Source organism: Narcine bancroftii, chromosome 6, assembly GCF_036971445.1.
Source record: "Narcine bancroftii isolate sNarBan1 chromosome 6, sNarBan1.hap1, whole genome shotgun sequence".
Lineage (NCBI taxonomy): Eukaryota > Metazoa > Chordata > Chondrichthyes > Torpediniformes > Narcinidae > Narcine > Narcine bancroftii.
Genome location: NC_091474.1, coordinates 15821087 through 15842383, shown reverse-complemented (window position 1 = coordinate 15842383; position 21297 = coordinate 15821087). Strand labels below are relative to the sequence as shown.

The following is a 21297-nucleotide window of genomic DNA, read 5'->3' as shown; positions in this document are numbered from 1 at the left end:
GAATTCTTTAACTCATCTCACTTCCTTCAAATTAAATGAGTAGCTATGGGTACCCTCATGGATCCCAGCTATGCCTGCCTATTTGTGGGCTTTGTGGAGCAATCCATGCTGCAAGCCTACACAGGCAAGACCCCCCAACTCTTCCTCTGGTACATCAACCACTGGTGCAATCGGAGATGGAAAAGCTTCACTCCCAGATGAACTTAATGCTTTCTATGCCTAATTTAACTACCAGAAAAATTAAGTTAAAATTAAGAACCACTGCAAACCCCCATGACCTCGACTGTCAGTATCCTAGGATGATGATGGGCTGCCGCCAGGAGAGTGAATCCAAGGAAAGAGTCTGGTCCAGATGGAGTTCTTGGCTGAGTACTGAAAACCTGTGCTGATCAACTCACCAATTTATTCACGGATATCTTCAACATCTCACTCTGACAGGGATTAGTGCCACCCGTTTCAAACAAGCCCAAGAAGATTGTTGTAACCTGCCTAAATGGTTTGTGTTCACAGTCATGAAGTGTTTTGAGAAGCTGGTGTTGAAGCATATCAGTTCCTGTCTGAGTGGCGAAATGGATCCATTCCAATTTACCTACAATAACAACAGACACCATCTCACAGTCTCTACACAAAAGCCCTGGAATACCTAGACAGCAAAGAGGCATTCATCAGGATGCTCTTTATTGCTAACAGTTTGGAATTCAACATCATCATCCCCTCAAATATGATCATCAAGACCTGGGCCTGTGTAATTGGATCCTGTATTTCCTCATCTCCAGACCCCTATCAACGAAGATTGGTAAGAAAGTCTCCACAACCTCCGTCACTACTGGAGCACCACAGAGCTGCATTCTTAACTCCTGCTCTACTCGCTTTACACCTACAACGGTGTGGTTCCGTGTGACAACACCATCAACAAATTTGCGGACAATACCACGATAGTGGGTTGTATAAAAAGGGGTGATGAGTCAGAATACAGAAAGGAGATTGAAAATTTGGATGAATGGGGCACCAACAGCAAAGGAGCTGATTGTGGAGGAGAAAACCAGAGCTGTATGATCGATCCAGTGATCACTGGGGAAACGGAGGCAGCTGTTGAACAAATTAAAATTCCTGAGAGTCACTATCTCAAAGGACCTTTCCTGGACTCAACATACTAAGGTCATTTTGCAGAAAACATGTCAGTGCCTCTACTTCCTCAGGGGGTTGCAGAGGCATCAAACTGCTCAGCAAACTTCTACAGGTGAGTAGTGGAAAGTGTGCTAGCATTGTGGCTGCTATGAGGGTATCAATATCTCTGAGTGGAGAGCCTAGTAAAAGATAGTGGATACGACCCAGTCCTTCCTTTGGCTTGGCTTCGCGGATGAAGATTTATGGAGGGGTAATGTCCACGTCTGCTGCAGGCTCATTGGTGACTGACAAGTCCGATGCGGGACAGGCAGGCACGGTTGCAGAGGTTACAAGGGAAAATTGGTGGGTTGGGGTTGGGTGTTGGGTTTTTCCTCCTTTGCCTTTTGTCAGTGAGGTGGGCTCTGCGGTCTTCTTCAAAGGAGGTTGCTGCCCGCCGAACTGTGAGGTGCCAAGATGCACAGTTTGAGGCGATATCAGCCCACTGGCACCAAGAGATTTCTTTCAGCAGTCCTTGTACCTCTTCTTTGGTGCACCTCTGTCTCGGTGGCCAGTGGAGAGTTCGCCATATAACACGATCTTGGGAAGGCGATGGTCCTCCATTCTGGAGACGTGACCCACCCAGCGCAGTTGGGTCTTCAGCAGAGTGGATTCGATGCTTGCAGATTCTGCCAGCTCGAGTACTTCGATGTTGGTGATGAAGTCATTCCAATGAATGTTGAGGTTGGAGTGGAGACAGCGCTGATGGAAGCGTTCCAGGAGCCATAGGTGATGCCGGTAGAGGACCCATGATTCAGAGCCGAACAGGAGCGTGGGTATGACAACGGCTCTGTACACGCTGATATTTGTGTGTTTCTTCAGGTGATTGTTTTTCCAGACTCTTTTGTGTAGTCTTCCCAGTAAATCACAGACAAAACCCTCCCCACCATCAAGAAAATTGACGTGGAATGCGGCTGTCGGAGAGCAGCAACAATCATCAAGGATCCACATCATTCAGTACATGCCATCATCAGGAAAGAGGTACAGATGCCACCAGCTTCAGGAACAGTTGCCACCCCTCTACCATCAGATTCCTCAGCAACAAACTCAATCAGAAACTCATTTAAGGAGTTTACTTTCCACATTATTTCTTAACAAATATTCTTTATTCTGTATTGCACAGTTTGTGTCTTTTTTGTGTCATATCTTTTCTTAAGTACAGTTTTTGCACGACTGATAAGTAGTAATTCTGTCTGGTCCAAAGGAGAAAAAAAATCTCAGGGTTGTATGTGATGTCATGTATATTCTCTGACAATAAATCTGAACTTTGACTCTTGACTTTGACATGTGAAATATTTTTGAAAGAATTTTCCATATAATCCCATGATCTTTTCCCTGTCCTCTTCAAGAATTTATCCAATTTATCCAATAAATGGATCCAGGTAATAAAGTGAATCCGCTGACAACATTTTGGTGATGTTTTCCCACTGTGGTTATTCACATGATCCTCAACATGAAATTTAACAAATTTTTGATGGACTAAATCAGTGGTTCTCAACCTTTTTCTCTCTACTCACATGCCACTTTTAAGTATTCCTTGTGCCATAGGTGTTCTGTGATTAGTAAGGGTTTGCTTAAGGTGGTATGTGGGTGGAAAGAAAAAGTTTGAAAACCACTGTTTTAATCGAACCTCATTGACTCGTTATGTGCACGGTTTCATAACTCCGAAGGAAATGGGTCAATGACAATTTTTCTCAAGCAAAATATTTTAGTAACAATTAGGTCTAGAGAAATCCCTTATTAATCACAGAGCACTTATGGCATAGGGATTACTTAAATTGATATGTGAGTGGAAAGAAAAAGGTTGAGAACCACTGGACGAGACATCATCTGGTGTGCGATAATATGTAATGACACATAATATTTGTTCAGTGGTACCTTGATGCATTCCACTAGTTTACCTTTGTTTATATCATTGATTTTAATGGAATGTAAATTAGATAGGTTCCAAGAAGATGGTCAATCTACCTTGTAAGATCTACCCAAGTATCAAAAATGTACACCTTAATTTGGCAGTCAAGATCTTATTGAAGGTGAGTGAAATGAAATGATTGTCTGTGGTGGGAATGGGAAGGAAATCCTTGAACATGGACCAGGATCACTGACCCATGCAGCATGGAACAGATCATTTGAATACCATACCCATGTCAATCATTCATGTTTATTCTATCTTCCAGCACCTGGACGAAGTCTTCAATGCCAAGACAATCCTTATCTGGACACCACTCTCTGGCAGTGCAGGCCAGGTACTCACCACTCTCTGGGTTAAAACAAAAAATGTCCCCCTCAGATTCTCCCTAACTCCTCACCCTAAATCTAGATCCTTTAGTTTTATTCACCTCAGATAAGAGGAGAATAAACTTCTAAACTTCTCATAATTTTGTATCTTAATCATATCCTCAGAGCCATGGAAAACTTGGTAAAAGGGGAAGTACAATAAGATCTAAGTGTCTTTCTCCATCAGCCATTGAAAGTAAGCATGTAGATACAGCAGGCAGTGAAGAAAGCTAATGGGATGTTGGCCTTCATAACAAGGGGAGCAAAGAGGTCCTTCTGCAGTCATGCAGGGCCCTGGTGAGACCACACCTGGAGTATTGTGTTCAGTTTTGGTCTCCAAATTTGAGGAAGGACATTCTATTGAGGGAGTGCAGCATAGGTTCACCAGGTTATTTCCTGGGTTGGTGGGACAATCATATGTTGAAAGATTGGAGCAACTGGGCTTGTATACTCTGGAATTTAGAAGGATGAGAGGGGATCTGTTTGAAACATATAAGATTATTAAGGGATTGGACACACTAGAAGCAGGAAACATGTTCTCGATATTGCAGGAGACCAGTACCAGAGGCCGTAGTTTAAGAATAAAGGGAAGGCCATTTAGAGCGGAGTTGAGGAAAAACGTTTTCAACAGAGTTGTGGATGTGTGGAACACTCTGCCTCAGAAGGCAGTGGAGCCCAATTCTCTGGATGCTTTCAAGAGTTTGATAGGAGGGCGTGGCAAGATGGCACAGAAGACAGACGTGCAATTCCACCCTTCACCAGCTAGTATTTTAAATAGCTGTTTTTAAAATTTATAAAAGTGATTAAAAGTAGTATTTACAGTTATTAGAATACTAGAGAACTACAATGGCTACCAATGTAAAAAAAAACCAAAAGCTCAATTACAGAAGAAACTACCTTACAAGAGTGTCGAAGAATTGAGGCCTACCTGTTCAATTGAAACCACGGAGTCGTTGGTGGGAATCCCCAAGGCTCAGAGGACTCCTGCCTGGTTAAGTATGATGCCAACGCCAATCCTGCCTCTGCAAGATGGTGCCAGCTTGACAACAAGCTTGGCCGGCACTGAACCGCGTGCCCATGAAGTCAGGTGCGCAGGCGGTCCAGCTGAGAGAGGGGCCCTCGAGCCCACGATGTTGTTGGGTGGGCCAGGGACGTGCAGTGTTGTGTCGGAGGATGGGTGTGGGCTGTGGGGGTCCCAAGCGGTGGCACCGCGACGAGGTCGTGGCGCGTCGTCGGGTGTTCAGACCCACAGCTGCACCAGAAGAGGACCAGCAGTGCCTGAAGAAGAGTAAGACTTACCTTCACTGGGCAGCACACAAGGACAAATGGAGGTTGAGAACAGGGAAGGTAGGCCTCAAACTGAGGTGATGGAATCCGGAATGGATTCTATGTGTGCTGTTTTGGAAGGGATTGCCTACCAAATGGACAATATGTTTAAAAAGATATCTTGAGAATTTTGAAAGTAAAAACTAAAATGAGTACTATGTGTGAAGACATGACAAATATGAAGCAAGATATGTCTGTAGTTAAAAGTGATGTTAATAGATGTATAAAATCAGTTGATACAGTGCAAGATACTTTTTTTTAAATTGAAGCAGCTTTTTTGAATGTAAAAATCAAGTGGAACGTAATAGGGAAAAAAATGGAAAAAGTAGAAGATTCTTTTGTGGATTGCAGAATTCAGAAGAAAGAATTATTGAAGAAAATTGATTCATTGGAAAATCAAAGTCGGAGGAATAATGTGAAAATTGTGGGTCTTCCAGAAGATTTTGAAGGTTCTGACCCGATAAAATTTTTTAAGAAATGGATTCCTGAGATGTTGGGCAGGGAGTTTTTTCTGCAAGGTTTGGAGTTGGATCAAGCACATAGAGCATCAAGGAAGAAGCCGTTTCTGGTACAATCGCCATGGATTGTTTTAATTCGTTGTTTGAAATATCAAGATAGAGAAATGATATTACGACTGGCAGTGCAAAAGGCATGACAAAGTCAAACTCCAATCATGATGATTCAAAATAATAGAGTATTTTTTAATGCAGATTTGAGTCAAGAAATTATTAGGCGATGTTGGGAATTTAATTCAGCTAAAGAAGTATTGTGGCGAAAGGGTTATAAATTTGCTTTTCACTACCCTGTGGTGTTAAAAGATTTTTATGGTAATTTTCAATCTCAATTTTTTGAAAATGACCATGATGCATTAATTTTTGCCAATTCGTTGCAAGATTTGCGAGGAAATGGCCGATCTTCATTGTTGTCACCTAAAAGAAGGGCAAATGGAAATGGGCATGGGAATGGGAAGAATGGGAAGCATGGAAAGAAAAAAAAACTGACATGAAATCTTCTTGATATTGAAGACCTGGAACAATCATATGGACTGGAATCACTGGGTTGAATATATTTATTGTATTTGATTATATTTAATTGAATAATGTATGTATGTCTGGCTGGGGGGAGAGGTGGTGGATGGCACTGAAATCTTTGACAGTCATCTGCTGCTAGTGGGGTTTACCACACCCAGATTTTTAGGGTGTTACTACCTTTGGGTGGTTTTTTTTTAGGGGTGATTTTTTCTTTAATTTTTTTCTTGATGTTTTAATGGGGAGGGATTGTGATTTTAAGGATTTATAAGGGGAGCATTTAGTAGTGTGTGAGGATATTGTTAGTTTGTAGAAATGTCTAATTTGAAATTTGCAACTTTTAATGTTCAGGGGTTGAATAATCCAATTAAGCGGAAACGTGTTTTGGACTATGTTAAAAAAATGAAAGTTGGTATTGCTTTTTTGCAAGAAAGGTACCTAACTGAAAAAGAACATTTGAAATTGAAGAGAGATTGGGTTGGTCATGTGTTTTCTTCTTCTTTTAATTCCAAGGCGAGGGGTGTAGCGATTTTAATTCATAAGAATTTGCCTTTTGAATTACAATCTTTGGAGGGAAATGCTGGGAGAGTTTTGAGGGTGAATTGTAAAATTTTTGACATGTCTTGGACTTTGCTTAATGTTTATGTACCTAATATAGATTTTATTTCTGAAGCTTTTTTGTTGTTAAATCAGGCTAATGAAAATATCTTAGTTGGGGAAGACTTCAACTGTGTTTTGGACCCTTTATTGGATAGATCTCCAAAAAGTATAAGGAAATCAAAATAGTGATACAAATTGGGGCTTTGATGAAAGATTTAAATTTGGTGAATATTTGGAGAAGAATTAATCCTACGGAGAAAGATTTTTCCTTTTATTCATCTCAGCATGATTCATTTTCCAGAATAAAGTTTTTTTGTATAGGCACATTTACAGGGTAGAGTGCCACAGGCTGAGTATAAAAGTAGAGTTAGATTGGATAATTATTGTTTTTTTCTTGTGTAAGTTCAGAAGAGGTATGTTCATCTTATGGATGGAGGCTTAACACAATGTTACTGAAAAAAACAGAGTTTGTTACTTTTGTTAAGGAACAGATCACTTTGTTTTTGGCTGAGAATGTTAATTCTGTAGATAGTCATTTTGTATTATGGGATGCATTGAAAGCTTATTTAAGAGGGCAGATTATTAATTATACTACAAGAGTTAAGAAACAATATATGGCAGAGAGTTTAGAGTTGGAGAAATGAATTGCTGAGTTAGAGAAGGAATTTCAGAAAGATGTGACAGAAGATAAAAAAGCGGCTCTGGCAAACTTGAAATTAAATTATAATACATTGCAAACTTATCAATTTGAGCATTTAATTAATCGATCTAAGCAGCATTATTATGAATTGGGTTAGAGGGCACATAAGGTACTTGCATGGCAATTAAAAAGAGGTTTCACGGACTATTAATGCTGTTAAAAAGAATTCAATAGTTACCTATAAACCTCAGGAAATCAATGATCAGTTTTATTCATTTTATCAAAAACTATATACTTCTGAGGGGAAACAGGATATAACGGTTCTATTGAATCTTATTTATTTAAATTAATGTTACCAGTATTAGGGGAGGAAGATGTTATGGAATTGGAATCTCTGTTTACAGATTTTGAGATTAAGGAGGCTATACAGGAGATGCCAAATGGAAAGTCACCAGGGATCATGGATTTTCTGTGAAATTTTATAAAATTTTTATGAAGACTTATTTTCTGTATTTGGGGATGTATTACAACAAATAACTAAATAACAGGTGTTACTGGAATCTTGTTCAAGTGCTCTAATTACTGTAATTCTGAAAAAAAGATAAAGATCCATTGAAAGTGTCTTCGTACAGACCTATTTCTTTATTGAATGTAGATTATAAAATTATAGCAAAAGTGTTAGCAAATCCCATGGTGGTTGTGCTAGATGCAGAAAAAGCCTTTGATAGGGTTGAATGGGATTTTTTATTTAAGGTGTTAGAGAAGTTTAAATTTGGCCCTTTTTTATTGGTTGGGTTAAAGCTTTATATACAAACCCAATTGCAAGGGTGGTGACAAATGGCCAAGTTTCCTTACCATTCAAATTGATATGTTCGACTCAGCAAGGGTGTCCATTGTCACCATCGTTGTTTGCATTGGCTATTGAACTGTTAGCTCAGACAATAAGACAGAATGAAAAGATAAGAGGGATGAGAGTTATGGATGAGGAATATAAGATTAATCTATTTGCAGATGATGTTTTGATATACTTTTCAGAACCAAAACAGTCATTGCCACATTTGCAGGAATGTTTATTTCAATTTGGAAAATTATCTGGATATAAAGTTAATTGGGGTAAGAGTGAAATTTTGGCAGTTGGAGAAGGTATAAAAAAATTCAGAGTATAAAAATATTATAAAATTGAAATGGTCCGATAAAATTAAATATTTAGGAATAACTGTTAATGCTGATTATCAATCATTATATGTTAAATTATGTTTCTTTACTAAAAAAATTAAAGCATATTTAATTAAATGGAAAGACCTTCCATTAACTTCAATTGGTCGAGTAAATTGTATTAAGATGAACATTTTTCCTCGAATCCAATATTTATTTCAATCGATACCATGTTCCCTTTCAAAGGATTTTTTCAGGATTTAAATAAAGTTGTGAGGGCATTTTTATGGAAAGGTAAATTTACCATGGGTAGCATTGTATAAACTCACAAGGACTCCAGTTACCTCATTTTCAAAATTATTATGAAGCAGCTCAGTTGAAATTTATTAGTAGATTGATGGACTTGGACCAACCTCCAAGTTGGACGAAAGTGGAGATGGCTTGTATTTCTGAAGTTGAGGTTCATCAATTTATATTTCGATGAAATATGAATTTGTTGCGGGAATAATATGCTGGTATTAAAACATTTGTTAAAGGTATGGACTAGAAGAAATAAGGTTCTAGGATCAAAAGGCAAATTATCAATTTTACCCCATTATATAATAATCAGCTTATTCCTTTTTCAATGTTTAATAATCATTTAAAGAGTTGGGATTCTAAGGGTATAAAGATATTGCAGGATTGTTTTGCAGAAGGACAGCTTCTTTCTTTTAATCAATTGAGGGAATGATTTGATATCTCTGAAAATTCTGTTTGTTTATTACCAACTTAGACCTTTCGTAAAAGTTATTTATGGTAAAGAGATGATTCTACCTGTATTGACGAAATTTGAATCTTTGATATCCTCTGTACCAAAAAAAGGTTATATTTCAGTTATGTATCAAGTATTACAAGATAGTATGGATAAACCAGAATGGGAGAAGTCTAAGCTTAAATGGGAAAATGATTTAACTTTTATTTTTCCGGAAGATTACAGGGTGGATATGTGTTATGATAATGTAATTAAATTGATGAATGAATGATATGAAATGGTTAATTATAATTTTTTTACATCAGTTATATTTAACTCCAGAGAAATTGAAAAAATATGGTTTTAGTAATTCGGATTCTTGTTTTCGATGTGGTTTATGTACTGGAACTTTTTTTACATGCTGTTTGATCCTGTGTTAAAGTACAACCATTTTGGGAAGAAATTAAGTTAGTTTTGGAAAAATTATATAATATTAAGTTACCATTAGACCCATCTATTTTTCTAATGGGCTACATGGCTCCTTTAAGGGGATTAGGGTTGGATAAGTTTCAAATTACATTTGTACGATTCGTGTTGTCTGTGGCATGAAAATGTGTAGCTAGTACATGGAAAGATAATATAGTGATTAGTATAATACGTTGGCATAAAAAATTGAAAGCTTGTATTATTATGTATGAAATTACATATAATCTGCATGATAATTATTCTTTTTTTGTTAATAAGTGGCTACCTTATTTGGAATATATGCATTTGGATGTACTTTGATTTATTAAATATTTAGTTTTTTTTTGTTTATATTCTTGGCTCTCCTTAAGAGAGTGGCTGATGGGGTGGGAGGGTGGGGGTTTGTGTTTTTAAAAAATATATATATATACTTATACAAAATTGTTCTTACTGGATTGTATACTCTTTTTTATCTTAATGATCTTTTAAATAAATAAAGGTTTTTTTTAAAAAAGAGAGTTTGATAGAGCTCTTAAACATAGCAGAGTCAAAGAAACAAAGAAGATAGGAGCAGGAGTAGGTCATTTGGCCCTTCAAGCCTGCTCTGCCATTCAATGAGATTATGGCTGATCTTAAAGTTCAGTACCCCATCCCCGCCTTCTCTCCGTAACCCCTAATTCCCTTATACTGAAGAAATATATCTAATTCCCTCTTAAATATATTCAATGAATCTGCCTCTACTGCTCTCTGTGGCAATGAATTCCACAGATTCACCACTTTCTGGGTAAAGAAATTCCTCCTCATCTCGGTTCTAAATGGTTTGCCTATTATCCTCGAGCAATTATCGAATCCCCGGGTTCTGGACTCCGCCACCATCGGAAACATCCCTTCCACATCCATTCTGTCCAGACCTGCCAGAATTTTATAGGTCTCTATGAGATCCCCGCTCAAACTTCTAAACTCCAGCGAGTACAATCCCAAATTGCGCAATATTTCCTCATAAGTTACTCCTGCCATTCCAGGTATCAGCCTGGTGAATCGCCTCTGCACTCCCTCCATTGCAAGAACATCCTTCCTTAGATAAGGTGACCAAAACTGCACACAATACTCCAGGTGTGGTCTCACCAAGGCCCTGTACAGCTGCAGTAAGGTATCCTTATTCCTATACTCAAACCCTCTTGATATGAAGGCCAACATACCATTTGCCTTTTTAACTGCCTGCTGTACCTGCATGCTTGCCTTCAGTGAATGGTGCACAAGAACCCCAAGGTCTCTCTGCACTTCCCCATCTCCCAATCTATTGCCATTCAAATAGTAATCTGCCCTCCGGTTTGTATTACCAAAGTGGATAACCTCACATTTATCCACAATTATAGTGTATTTGCCATGTATCTGTCCAGTCCCCCAATTTATCCAAATCACACTGGAGCTTCCTGACCCCCTCTTCAGTGCACACAGCCCCTTTTAGCTTAGTGTCGTCTGCAAATTTGGAGATATTACATCCAATCCCCTCATCTAGATCATTAATGTAAATTGTGAACTGCTGGGGTCCCTGTGGCACCCCACTGGTCACCGCCTGCCACTCAGAAAATGAGCCGTTTATCCCAACTCTCTGTTTTCTATCTGCCAGCCAGTTCTCAATCCACATCAATACCTTGCCCCCAATTCCATGAGCCTTGATTTTGCATGCCAGTCATTTATGTGGGACCTTATCGAAGGCCTTTTGGAAATCCAGGTACACCACATCCACTGGCTCTTCCCCATCTATTTTACCTGTCACCATCTCAAAGAATTCCAATAGATTTGTCAAGCATGATTTACCTTTTGTAAATCCATGTTGACTCTGTCCGATTCCTTCTCTGCTAGTCATATGCTCCGCTATTACATCCTTAATAATGGATTCCATCATTTTGCCCACTACTGATGTAAGGCTCACTGGCCTTATCCACCTCGCTTTTTCTCTACCCCCCTTTTTAAATAGTGGGATAACATTAGCTACTCTCCAATCCATGGGTACTGATTCTGAGTCTATCGAGTTCTTAAAAATAATTCTTAAAGCATCTGCTATCTGAATGTCCACTTCTTTATAAGTACCCTAGGATGTAGATTATCAGGCCCCTGGGATTTATCGGCCTTCAATCCCTTCAATTTCCCCAAGACCATGTCCTTAGAGATACTGATTTCTTTCAGTTCCTCCCTTGCATTAGTCTCTACGTTTCCCAACATCCTTGGGATGTTATTTGTATCCTCTCTTGTGAAAACAAAACTAAAGTAAGAATTTAATTGGTCTGCTAATTCCTTATTCCCCATTATATATTCCCCTGATTCTGACTGCAAGGGACCTACTCTGGATTTCACCAATCTTTTCCTCTTGACATAGCTATAAAAGTTTTTGCAGCTGGTTTTTATGTTTGCCCCAAGCTTACTTTCGTAATTTATTTTTGCCCTCTTGATTAATCCCTTTGTCCTCCTTTGCTGCAGGCAGGAACAGGGTACTGATTGTGGATGAGTAGCCATGATTGCATTGAATGGCAGTGCTGGCTCAAAGGGCTGAATGGCCTTCTTCTGCACCTATTGTCTAATGACCTGCTCTGTTAGTAGTTTGGATTCCTGGGGCTTGTTCCAGAATCCCAGCAAAATGCCAATCCAGCAAAGTGACATCTTCTCAAAGTTCACGAGTCGAAAGTGTGACTATCTTATTCAAGTTACTGATAACTGGGAGAAGATGCCAGCTCTGATTGTTTAACTAGGGTTGACATCTCATGTGGCTCTCAACAAACACATTTTTCTTCCTTTTGAGGAGTTACAAGCACAAGAAGGGATGTTTGTAATGAGTATTATGTCTTTTTACCCCTCTTGTGTATTTACTCCAGGGGTCGATTTTACCTGAATGCATCAAGTGGACAACAGAACAATAGAGCAGCTGAATGTTTCATTCAATAGTTTTCTTATTCCCTTAAAGAGATGTGTGCCCTGCCAATCAATCTGTTGGTCTCTACCTGAAGCCACATAGAAACAATTACAGGTTATATGAATGTTTGAAATCCAAAACTATTCCGTCCATAGTCACATAAAGTAATATGTAATAGAGTTCAGAAATCCTGGTCGGAGTATGAGATGTAGCAGACATAAGTAGTCCATTATTATGTGTAGAGTGTAATTTGTGCGTATGTAAATATTTGTATTGTAATGTGAATGCATGTTTTCTTAAGTCTGGGTTAATGAGTTCTTTTTTAAAAAAAATGGTTTCCCAAAATCTGAAAAAATCAGAAACACTTCTGGCTCCATGCATTTCAGATAAGGGGTACTCAACCTGTATTAGTGACCTGTAGAATGTTTTAATTCTGCAATTTAGAACAATGTCAGAGCTTAATCCTAAATTCCCACCACCTTGAGCAGAAACCACACTCTCTTTAGTTGAAAGGGGAGAACAAAAAATTTCTTGTAGTAAATTTCTGATAATCCAGGACAGCCTGGATTTTGTTGGCAGATTTTCCAGACAATTAAATGGTATTTCTAGTGATACCCCAAAATATTGGTAATTCACATTTTTAAAAAAAGTCACATGGAACTGTGAAGTGGTTAAATTTTAAGGGAGCAGGGAAACTGGGGCCCGAATGACTGGGAAGGGAGCACGGGGATTAGTACTCTGTTAAGAAGGAAGGAAGCGTAGGATCAGGGTTTGAAAATAGTCAGATTGTGCATTTTCGGAATTTTATTGGTTACAGGACGTGACCATGAGACATCCTAAAACATTTAACAGCCAATTGAATTTCAGCTGGAGAGAAATGCAATAACTGATTGCCCATAACAAGATCCTAAAGACAAGCACGAGATAAATTACCAATTTGTTTTTAGTAATCTTATTGAGGGAATATGTTGCACAAGATACTGGGAGGTATGACTGCTCTTAGAATAAATCAATAGAATAAGGCAGCATGGTAAGTATAACAGTTAGCACAACGCTGTTACAGCCCCAGCAATCTGGGCTGGGGTTCGAATCCCACACTGTATCATTTAAAAACCTACTGGGGATTGTGGGTCAATTCGGTGTTATTTGGCGGCACGGGCTCGTGGGCCAAAATGGCTTGTTACCGTGCTGCGAGTCTAAATTTATTAAAAAAATCTTTCGTTGAATGTTTCACCTGTAAGATGTCAGAGCATAACACTGCACTTAAGCATATATTCAAGTATTCTGCCCACCAAAAACAACCTTAACCCCCTAACCCACTCCTAAGACATTGCAGTAGACTACATCCCACCTTTGGCTTCCTGTCCCATTAAAACAGTGAATTTATCAACAGAACTGACCCCAAATATTTTTTTTTTCCACAATTGCCAGTATAAAAGATGAAACTACTTTCCAGAACACACTGCTGTGTATGTAGCTATTTCATTAGAAATTCAAAGCATAAACCTTGAGTTAGCAGTAATTCTGTGAGCTACATTGTGCTTCTGTGTGGAAGCTGACAAGATCCAAAATGTGAGCCTTCTGCACAAAATGTTGAGGTTCCTGAAGGATCAGAAGGCAAAGTACTTTTTACACACTGAACACCATTATATTAAATTGTCAGCAGAATCAGTTATTCAGATACTTGAATCCAACTTTTAGAATATTTGGGAAGCAGTCGCTAAAAAAAATGAAGATTCCAATTGTGCTAACAATTGCATGCATTTATCGACTAGTTCATTTGATTATGATGCTTGGATTAACCTTTAAAAATATCCATCTAATTTTGATACTGCAGTAAAATAGATTACAAAAAAGTGGACTAATTTTTCAATATCACCCTTGGGAACAATGAAAGTTGCTTCAATTAAACTTTAACTGAGTGATGAGGCCTTAATTTTGCTGTGAATCATTTATATCCCTTGTTTCCTGTCAGCAGAAATTTAGGTACCTTAAAATCTTAACTGATGCAAGTGGATTGGAGTTCAAAGAAAAGTGGAACTGAAAATCTATTGTGAGAAAAATCATTCATTTATAATACAGAACTAATAGTTGGCTACAATAAAAATATATTAAAATCACTTCTGCAACAAAATTGTGTAAATTCTATTGAAGGAATAGAGGGAGTTTGCATATTTGTTTGGGAAAAAATCATATTGGTGCCTATTTAAACAGAATGATAAACCAAATCAGGAATATTTGGCATATTTATGAATACTGGGTAGTGTGAAAAAAAGTAACAAAAAGCCTGGAATGCCATCTTTGTCAGCATGGATGAGATGAGCAGAAGAGCCTGTTGTTCCATGCTGTATGACGAGAAATCTAAATTAGGAGGTGACCTAAACTTATAACCATCAGTTATTGCATGGGGTTAATAAGCAGTCAAGACATTCAACATAGTCCACAGCGAGTATGCCCTCAACTCACAAATGATCGATTTAAAAACTGAAAGTACTGACAAACTTGATTTGGAAATAGCAGGGAAGCTGGCTGTTAATTGATAGCCCTGGAAGTAAACTGATATTAAAGATAGGTGGCATTGTTAGTGTTACACTATTACAGCACTACCAACTTGGGTTCGAATCCAACGCTGTCTGCAAGGAGTTTGAACGTTCTCCCTGTGTTTGTGTGGGTTTCCTCTGGGTGCTCCAGTTTCCTCCCACCTTCCATGAATGCGGTTTGTAGGTTAATTGCTTCATTTCGGCTGCATGGGGTAATGGGTGTTAAGGACCTGTTAACATGCTGTATCTCTAAATAAAAGAAAAAAATCAAAGTTTGTAATTGCCTGAGAGATAATGTCCAAAATGGTTAGAAATATTTTTCCCTGTGGATGGAGGAAAAGGCCACTCCAACAGAGGACCTCAGCAGGTCAAGCAGCATCTGTGGAGAAAGAGGGGACTGTCATCACCTCCGGTCATAATGCTTCTTCAACACCAATTTATTGGCAAGAATTTCTGGCTCTGCAACAATTAAAACTTAATTTTCCTGCCTGTAATGGATTATCCTCTGCAAAATAATGTACTGCCTCTTTGGATGATGAATGGAAGTTCAGGTCAGGTGACTCTTTTGCTGGACACTTCCTTTCTGTCCACAAGAATAACCCTGCACAAAATACCTTTCCAAGTTTACGGGCAGCAAGGTTAGTGTGGCGGTTAGCACAACGCTATTAGAGCGCCAATGATCAAGACCGGGGTTTGAATCTCACGCTGTCTATAAGGAGCTTGTATGTTCTTCCTGTGTCTGTGTGGGTTTCCACCAGGGTCTCAGGTTTTCTTCCACTGTTTGAAACGTACCGGGGCTTGTTAGTGAATTGGGTGTGATTGGGCGGCACGGGCTTGTGGGCCAGAAGGGCTTGTTACCATGTTGTATGTCTAAATTTAAAATGTAACTTGTGAGAATGTGAATTTTTTTTCCATATTCCATCATTGCACTAGGTCCCTCAGTCCAGGAGGTGGCTGCTGAAGCCACATCACCGAGTTACTCCACAGGAAAATAAGGTTTTGCCCAAGTCCATGCCATCCATCCAGCAGACATTTATACACCAATTCCATTTTTTTCTAATTACACAGGACAAAATTTTTTTCAAAAGGTTTGCTTCTTGAAAAAAAGAGGATTACCAGAGACAGCATGAAGCTGAACACAAAGATAATTTCAGATTTGCTGCATCTCGTAGCAAGTTGGAGAACCATTAAATTAACTTTTATTGAATTTACCATGTTTAATTGCATAATGGTGCTGACACATTGCGTTAGTTCAACCGACCTAAAAATGTTTTGCATCTGATTTTCATTTGTACTCAGCATCTAATGCCTCTCGTGTCAGTATCCAATAATATATGGTGAATTCCAGCTGTCCTGATATTGCTCTTCCATGGTTGCAATGCCCTGATGAAACCTTGTCATTGACTGCACCAAGATCAGCAGGGAAGAAGTCCAAGTGCAAATGCAGAAAATGAATTTTCAATGACACTTCATGATTTTGTATGTTTGAAGTAGACTTAAAATATGACAGGAAATAGGTTATATCTAAAAAGAAATGTACAGTGATTTTCATGATCAACAGCCCAAAACCCATAAAATACACCCAAAAGTGGTCAGAAAGCAAATTCTTCATAGTCCAGCGTTATCTGCTCATTCCCATCAACTCTCAATATCCCACCACCTCCTTGTGCTTCAGAGAAAATTCTCAGCAGCCAAATAGCCTACCATCTAGCACACCTTCAGCACATGGGAAGAAACCACAGCATGCAGAGTCCAGGGAGAATACGAAAAGTTCACACAAAATACACTGGAGGTCAGGACGAAACCCAGGCTAACCCAGTTGGGAGGTGGCGTTTCGACCAAATGCGCCATTCTAATGGTAGGGTGGGCAGTGCCCTTTGCTCCCCCAGTATTGTACCTCCTCTCTTGGCATGATTCCCAATGAGCGATTGATCTGTAATTTATGGAACTGCTGCTATTAAAATGAACAACCAGATTAAAAGATATGTCTTACTGAGGGCTTTATGTCTGTAGAGTAGGAGAAGCCTAGGCCGACTACAGTAGAAAAGTGGAATAAGTTTCTCGAAGGATTATAGACCATAGTCAAGACAAAAAACTCGCTTCAAATCTCTTCTATCAGTGAATTGACAAAACCTACGTTAGCTGCACAAGTGGATGCAAAAAAGACTGCTTTGCCACTTAATGTAACTCATTCCATCCATTTATTTTATTTAAATAAAACGTGGAAATTAAACCAGGAAAACCGATATTCTGAAATAATTCCTTATTTTTATTATTCATTGTTTGGTGATATTTAATTTCAGCAAAACCTTCATCATTTTCTAGTTAGGACGACAATAAAATTAAACAGTCCAAAAGATATTTTAAAATTTAGCTTTGCTTCTTATGGCTGACTTGATTAGTTTTAATAAAATGGAGTCTCCTAAAAAGCCCCAGATTCATTTCTTTCTTATCTCATGAGAGCCTGCTGCCATTCCAACAATGCAACACACATATTTCTTAGATTAATGAATCAATTTACTTCCAAAACATCTATCAATTATTTTCAGTTTTTCCATTAAAGAGAAAGCCAAGTTTAATAAAGAAAAGCTTGAAAATTTAATTTCTACTCTGCAGCATGCCTTCATATGTTTTCAGAAATATATGGGGCAGATTATATTGCTACTTTTTATACAACTATGAATCAACCTGAAAATTCAATGCAAAAGTATGATTGCGTGTCAGATTATGATTTAGCAAATGTTGAGACCCTAATAACACTGGCTTCAAAATGCACCGTAAAACTCCAAAATGCAGCAAAATTATTTTAATTTTGGTTTAAACTTCAGGTAAAGATGATTGATTTATGCATGGATCTTCTCGACATCTGGGGGGCTCTCAGTTTGCAGTTTAAACGGGTTTGCATTTTGCATCGCAGTCTGGTTATTAATTTGAAACTGCCGACTGCACTATAATTGTAACTTCCAACACCAGGTCCAAATCTTCCAGCTAATTATTTGATATTTTTATCCATGGCTATTTTATTGCTACATACAATAAAATATTTTCCAATGCTCTAATGGGTTTATGCCATTTTTGTGTTAGGTTTGATAAATACAAAATATACTTAATAAAAGCAACTGCTGTTAAAAAAAACCCACCTTCGATACATGTAAAAGGCATGAATGAAAATAACTAAGTCACAAGTAAAAGTTAAATAATTTCTAATATAATGAGCTAACTATTTGAATAGTAGAGTTTAAAAAATAAAGAGCAGGAACAAGCCGTCCGGCCCATCAAGTCTGACCTGTTCAATAAAATCATGGCTGATGTGCTCATGGACTCAGCTCTACTTACTCGACCCCCAACCCCTCCCCACACCTTCCCCTCGATTATTCACATCTACTGTGACTGATTCATTGGACAGAGAATTCCAAAGCTTCACTATTCTCTGGGGGGGGGGGGGCTGTTCCTCCTTAACTCCATCTTAAATTTACCCCCCCCAAACCTCGAGACTATGTTCTCCCTCCCCTAATTCTAGTCTTACCTGTCAGTGGAAACTAACTCATGTGTCAATCTTATCTGTTCCTTTCATAATTTTAGATAATTCTGAAAGATCCTTCTCATCAATTAATTCCATTGGAAAGGTAATAAATGTCAAATGAGAAATTTTCATTGTATTAAATATTTAGAACAAGAAGAGGAAAGCTCTCTGGCCACATTGTGATGTACGAAATCTGAAAAGATTAATCATGTGTTTTTATTCGTTACTATTTATGATGCTAATACGTACAATTGTGCAATGAACATTTGTTCCAAATTAAAAGGGAAAACTCAGATTGAATTTCAATGAAATTAAGTGGAACAAGAGACAATATTAGCCAATGAGTTTCTGTCTTTAAATCAATGAGCACAGTGATTTAGGGGATAGAGAGGGTAAGAAATAGATTTCAACTCATTTGCTGTTTGCACTCAACCAATGTGCTCTTTCACCTTCTAAACACTTAAAACTGTTGCTGGGCTGCCTCATGCACCTTAGGAAATTAATTTTAAAGTGTTTATAATACATTTGCTTCTCATTTGCAAGTTCATTTCAAACAAGCAAACCATCAAGCTTAAATTTTCTGAGCAACATAAGATATGATATCTCCTGAGTACGAACAAATAAAAAAAAACACTGACCTTTCCAGTGCAGAGTCACACTGAAGCCATGCAGGAGACCAAAAGAGCCGCCAGGGAATTTGAAGATCCTGAAGCTCTGATCAAATCAAATATGTCACCATGCACAGTGAATTGATTGACAATTTGTAGCCGATTGCAATAGAAGATCGTTGTCCAATGTTATTCTGAGTTGCTATTCCGGAACCATTTAAAGAGCCGTTCCACTGCACCAGGGAAAGATGCTCAGAAGTTGCTCACCTAACAGCACTGTCAACTGCAATTCAGAAAGGCCTGCCATGATACCCTGTGAATATCATTTAACTGAAGTTATAGTTAATGCAGTGACCAACATAACAAAGCTGATGACAAGTTTAATTCTCCAGAGCCTGCAAGAGAGATAGCATGTGAAATTTACAATTTAACAAGTGAAAAATAAAGCATAAAATCAAATGTAATGAACTTAAAAAGAAACATTTTCAGAAATAATGAATACAGAATGAGAACATTGTTTCCATTCGTCTTCTGGTTGATTTCCAGTCTTTCATCTCTTTTTCTTGCTTTCTTTCTTTGCTTTCTTTCCTGACGAAGGCGTTGCAGGCTTCTGCTTTTTGGTGACATCTGCAGGCTTCAACTCAGGCTGTTCCCACTCCTGAGAAGGTTAAAGTTCAGATGAAAACAAAAACAATTACTTATCCTTGGATTCAACACGCCAGACATTTTCTAATCAAATGTCATCGCAAACAGGGCGACACAGTTGAGACAGAACCAGCAATTAGGTCTGGATGGGGGTTCAAATCCCACAATGTCTGCAGGGAGTTTGTACGTTCTCCTCGTGTCTGCGTGGGCTTTCCCTGGGGGCGGGGTTCCGGTTTCCTTCCACCGTTCAAAATGCACCAGGGGTGGAGGTTAATGAGGTGTAAATTGGATGGCGTGGACTCGCAGACCAAAATGGCCTGTTACCATGTTGTATGTTTTAATTTAAATTTAAATGAACAAATGCAAAGACCATTCAAATTAGCAGCTACTGAAAATGACACAAGTATGTGATGATACTAGTTTTATAGCCACACTCCAGATTTCTATAATAAAACTTTAAGATCCCATTTTACGGTGACCATATAAGATTTCTCTTCTGACTGAGACACAAACAGACTTTAGCTCCCCAAGCAGAAAATATAATGAAACTGTAAAAGGACTTTCTTTTTCCTTCCTAGACAAAGTATTGCAGGAGGAACTCGGCAGGTCAGACAGCATCCATGGGTAGAAATGGTCAGTCAGCGCTCTGAGGCAAATCTTTTTATCAAGACTTACATAAAATGGTACAATTACACACATAAAAGGAAGAAATAAACTGGGGTAAGGGCTCAGAACAGATGATAAAACTGAATGTGTCAGGCCTTTGGCATTTTTCTACTGTACCTTTATTTGCCTATGGACAGCAAGCATCTCCACCTCCGTAATCTGTGTAAGGTCCAATGACCTCACTGATATTTTGCCTCACTTTTATAGAATCTGTGTGCGTCTCCCAAATAAATGCAAATGCAACAAATCAATTTAAGATCTCTCACTTTTTTGGCTCCTTATGTAGATGACCACTCTGAACTTCAAGAGGGCCATTTTTTTTCCATTGCTATCCTTTTGATTTTAATTTATCCGTAGAAACCCTTGGGATTTTCCTTCACATTGTCTGCCAGAGCTACCTCATGCCTTCCTTTTGCCCTCCCAATATCCTTTCTTGAATTTCCTATACTCAAGAACCTCATTTGCTCCTTGCCGCTTATACCGACTGGGAGTATACCGCATCAACTAAGAAAAGCAAAAAAGTAAATTAAATATGTCTATCCTTGCTTTTATATACATTCACAGAGCATACAATCATATATTTTTTTATATACGAACTGTCCCTAACTTTACCCACAACCAATAACAGTCTTGGCGGTTTTGTCATTTCCAGAATCTCTCTTGTGGGATGGGAAGAAAATTGAGCCCAAATCTAACACAGTCCTCAAGACATGCGCTCAAACTTAAAAATTGACGATGGATTCTCAGATTCCTCAATATTCTTCACTGGTTTCTTGAAGACTATCAGATTATCTTGTTTACTGATCATAAATCCAGACATATGGCCAGCAGGTAAATGATCAGTATCACAATTCCTGCTGCAACTTCCTGGCAGAACAAATAAATGACCAATTCTTCTTTGTTAAAAAGTGGCCAGCCATCCAACAAATCCCTTGGTCCCCTCCCATAATCCAGTTTATTTAGGGATTTAAAAATGAAAATACAATGAGAAACTCACCAGGTCAAAGAGTGTATTTTAT

General features: G+C 38.4%; 1 protein-coding gene across 4 annotated transcripts in view; it reads right to left on the bottom strand.

Annotated features, from left to right (window-relative positions):
- Positions 1-17084: 17084 nt before the first annotated feature.
- Positions 17085-21297, bottom strand: part of manbal (mannosidase beta like) — a 41656-nt gene continuing 37443 nt past the window's right edge. For 3 of the 4 annotated variants that reach the window (XM_069884104.1, XM_069884103.1, XM_069884105.1), the window contains exon 3: positions 17085-19625. In XM_069884104.1, coding sequence (XP_069740205.1) covers positions 19518-19625 — 108 coding nt within the window. In that variant the 3' untranslated portion in view covers positions 17085-19517. The remainder of the gene's footprint in view (positions 19626-21297) is intronic. The other variant, XM_069884106.1, reaches the window with a different exon arrangement.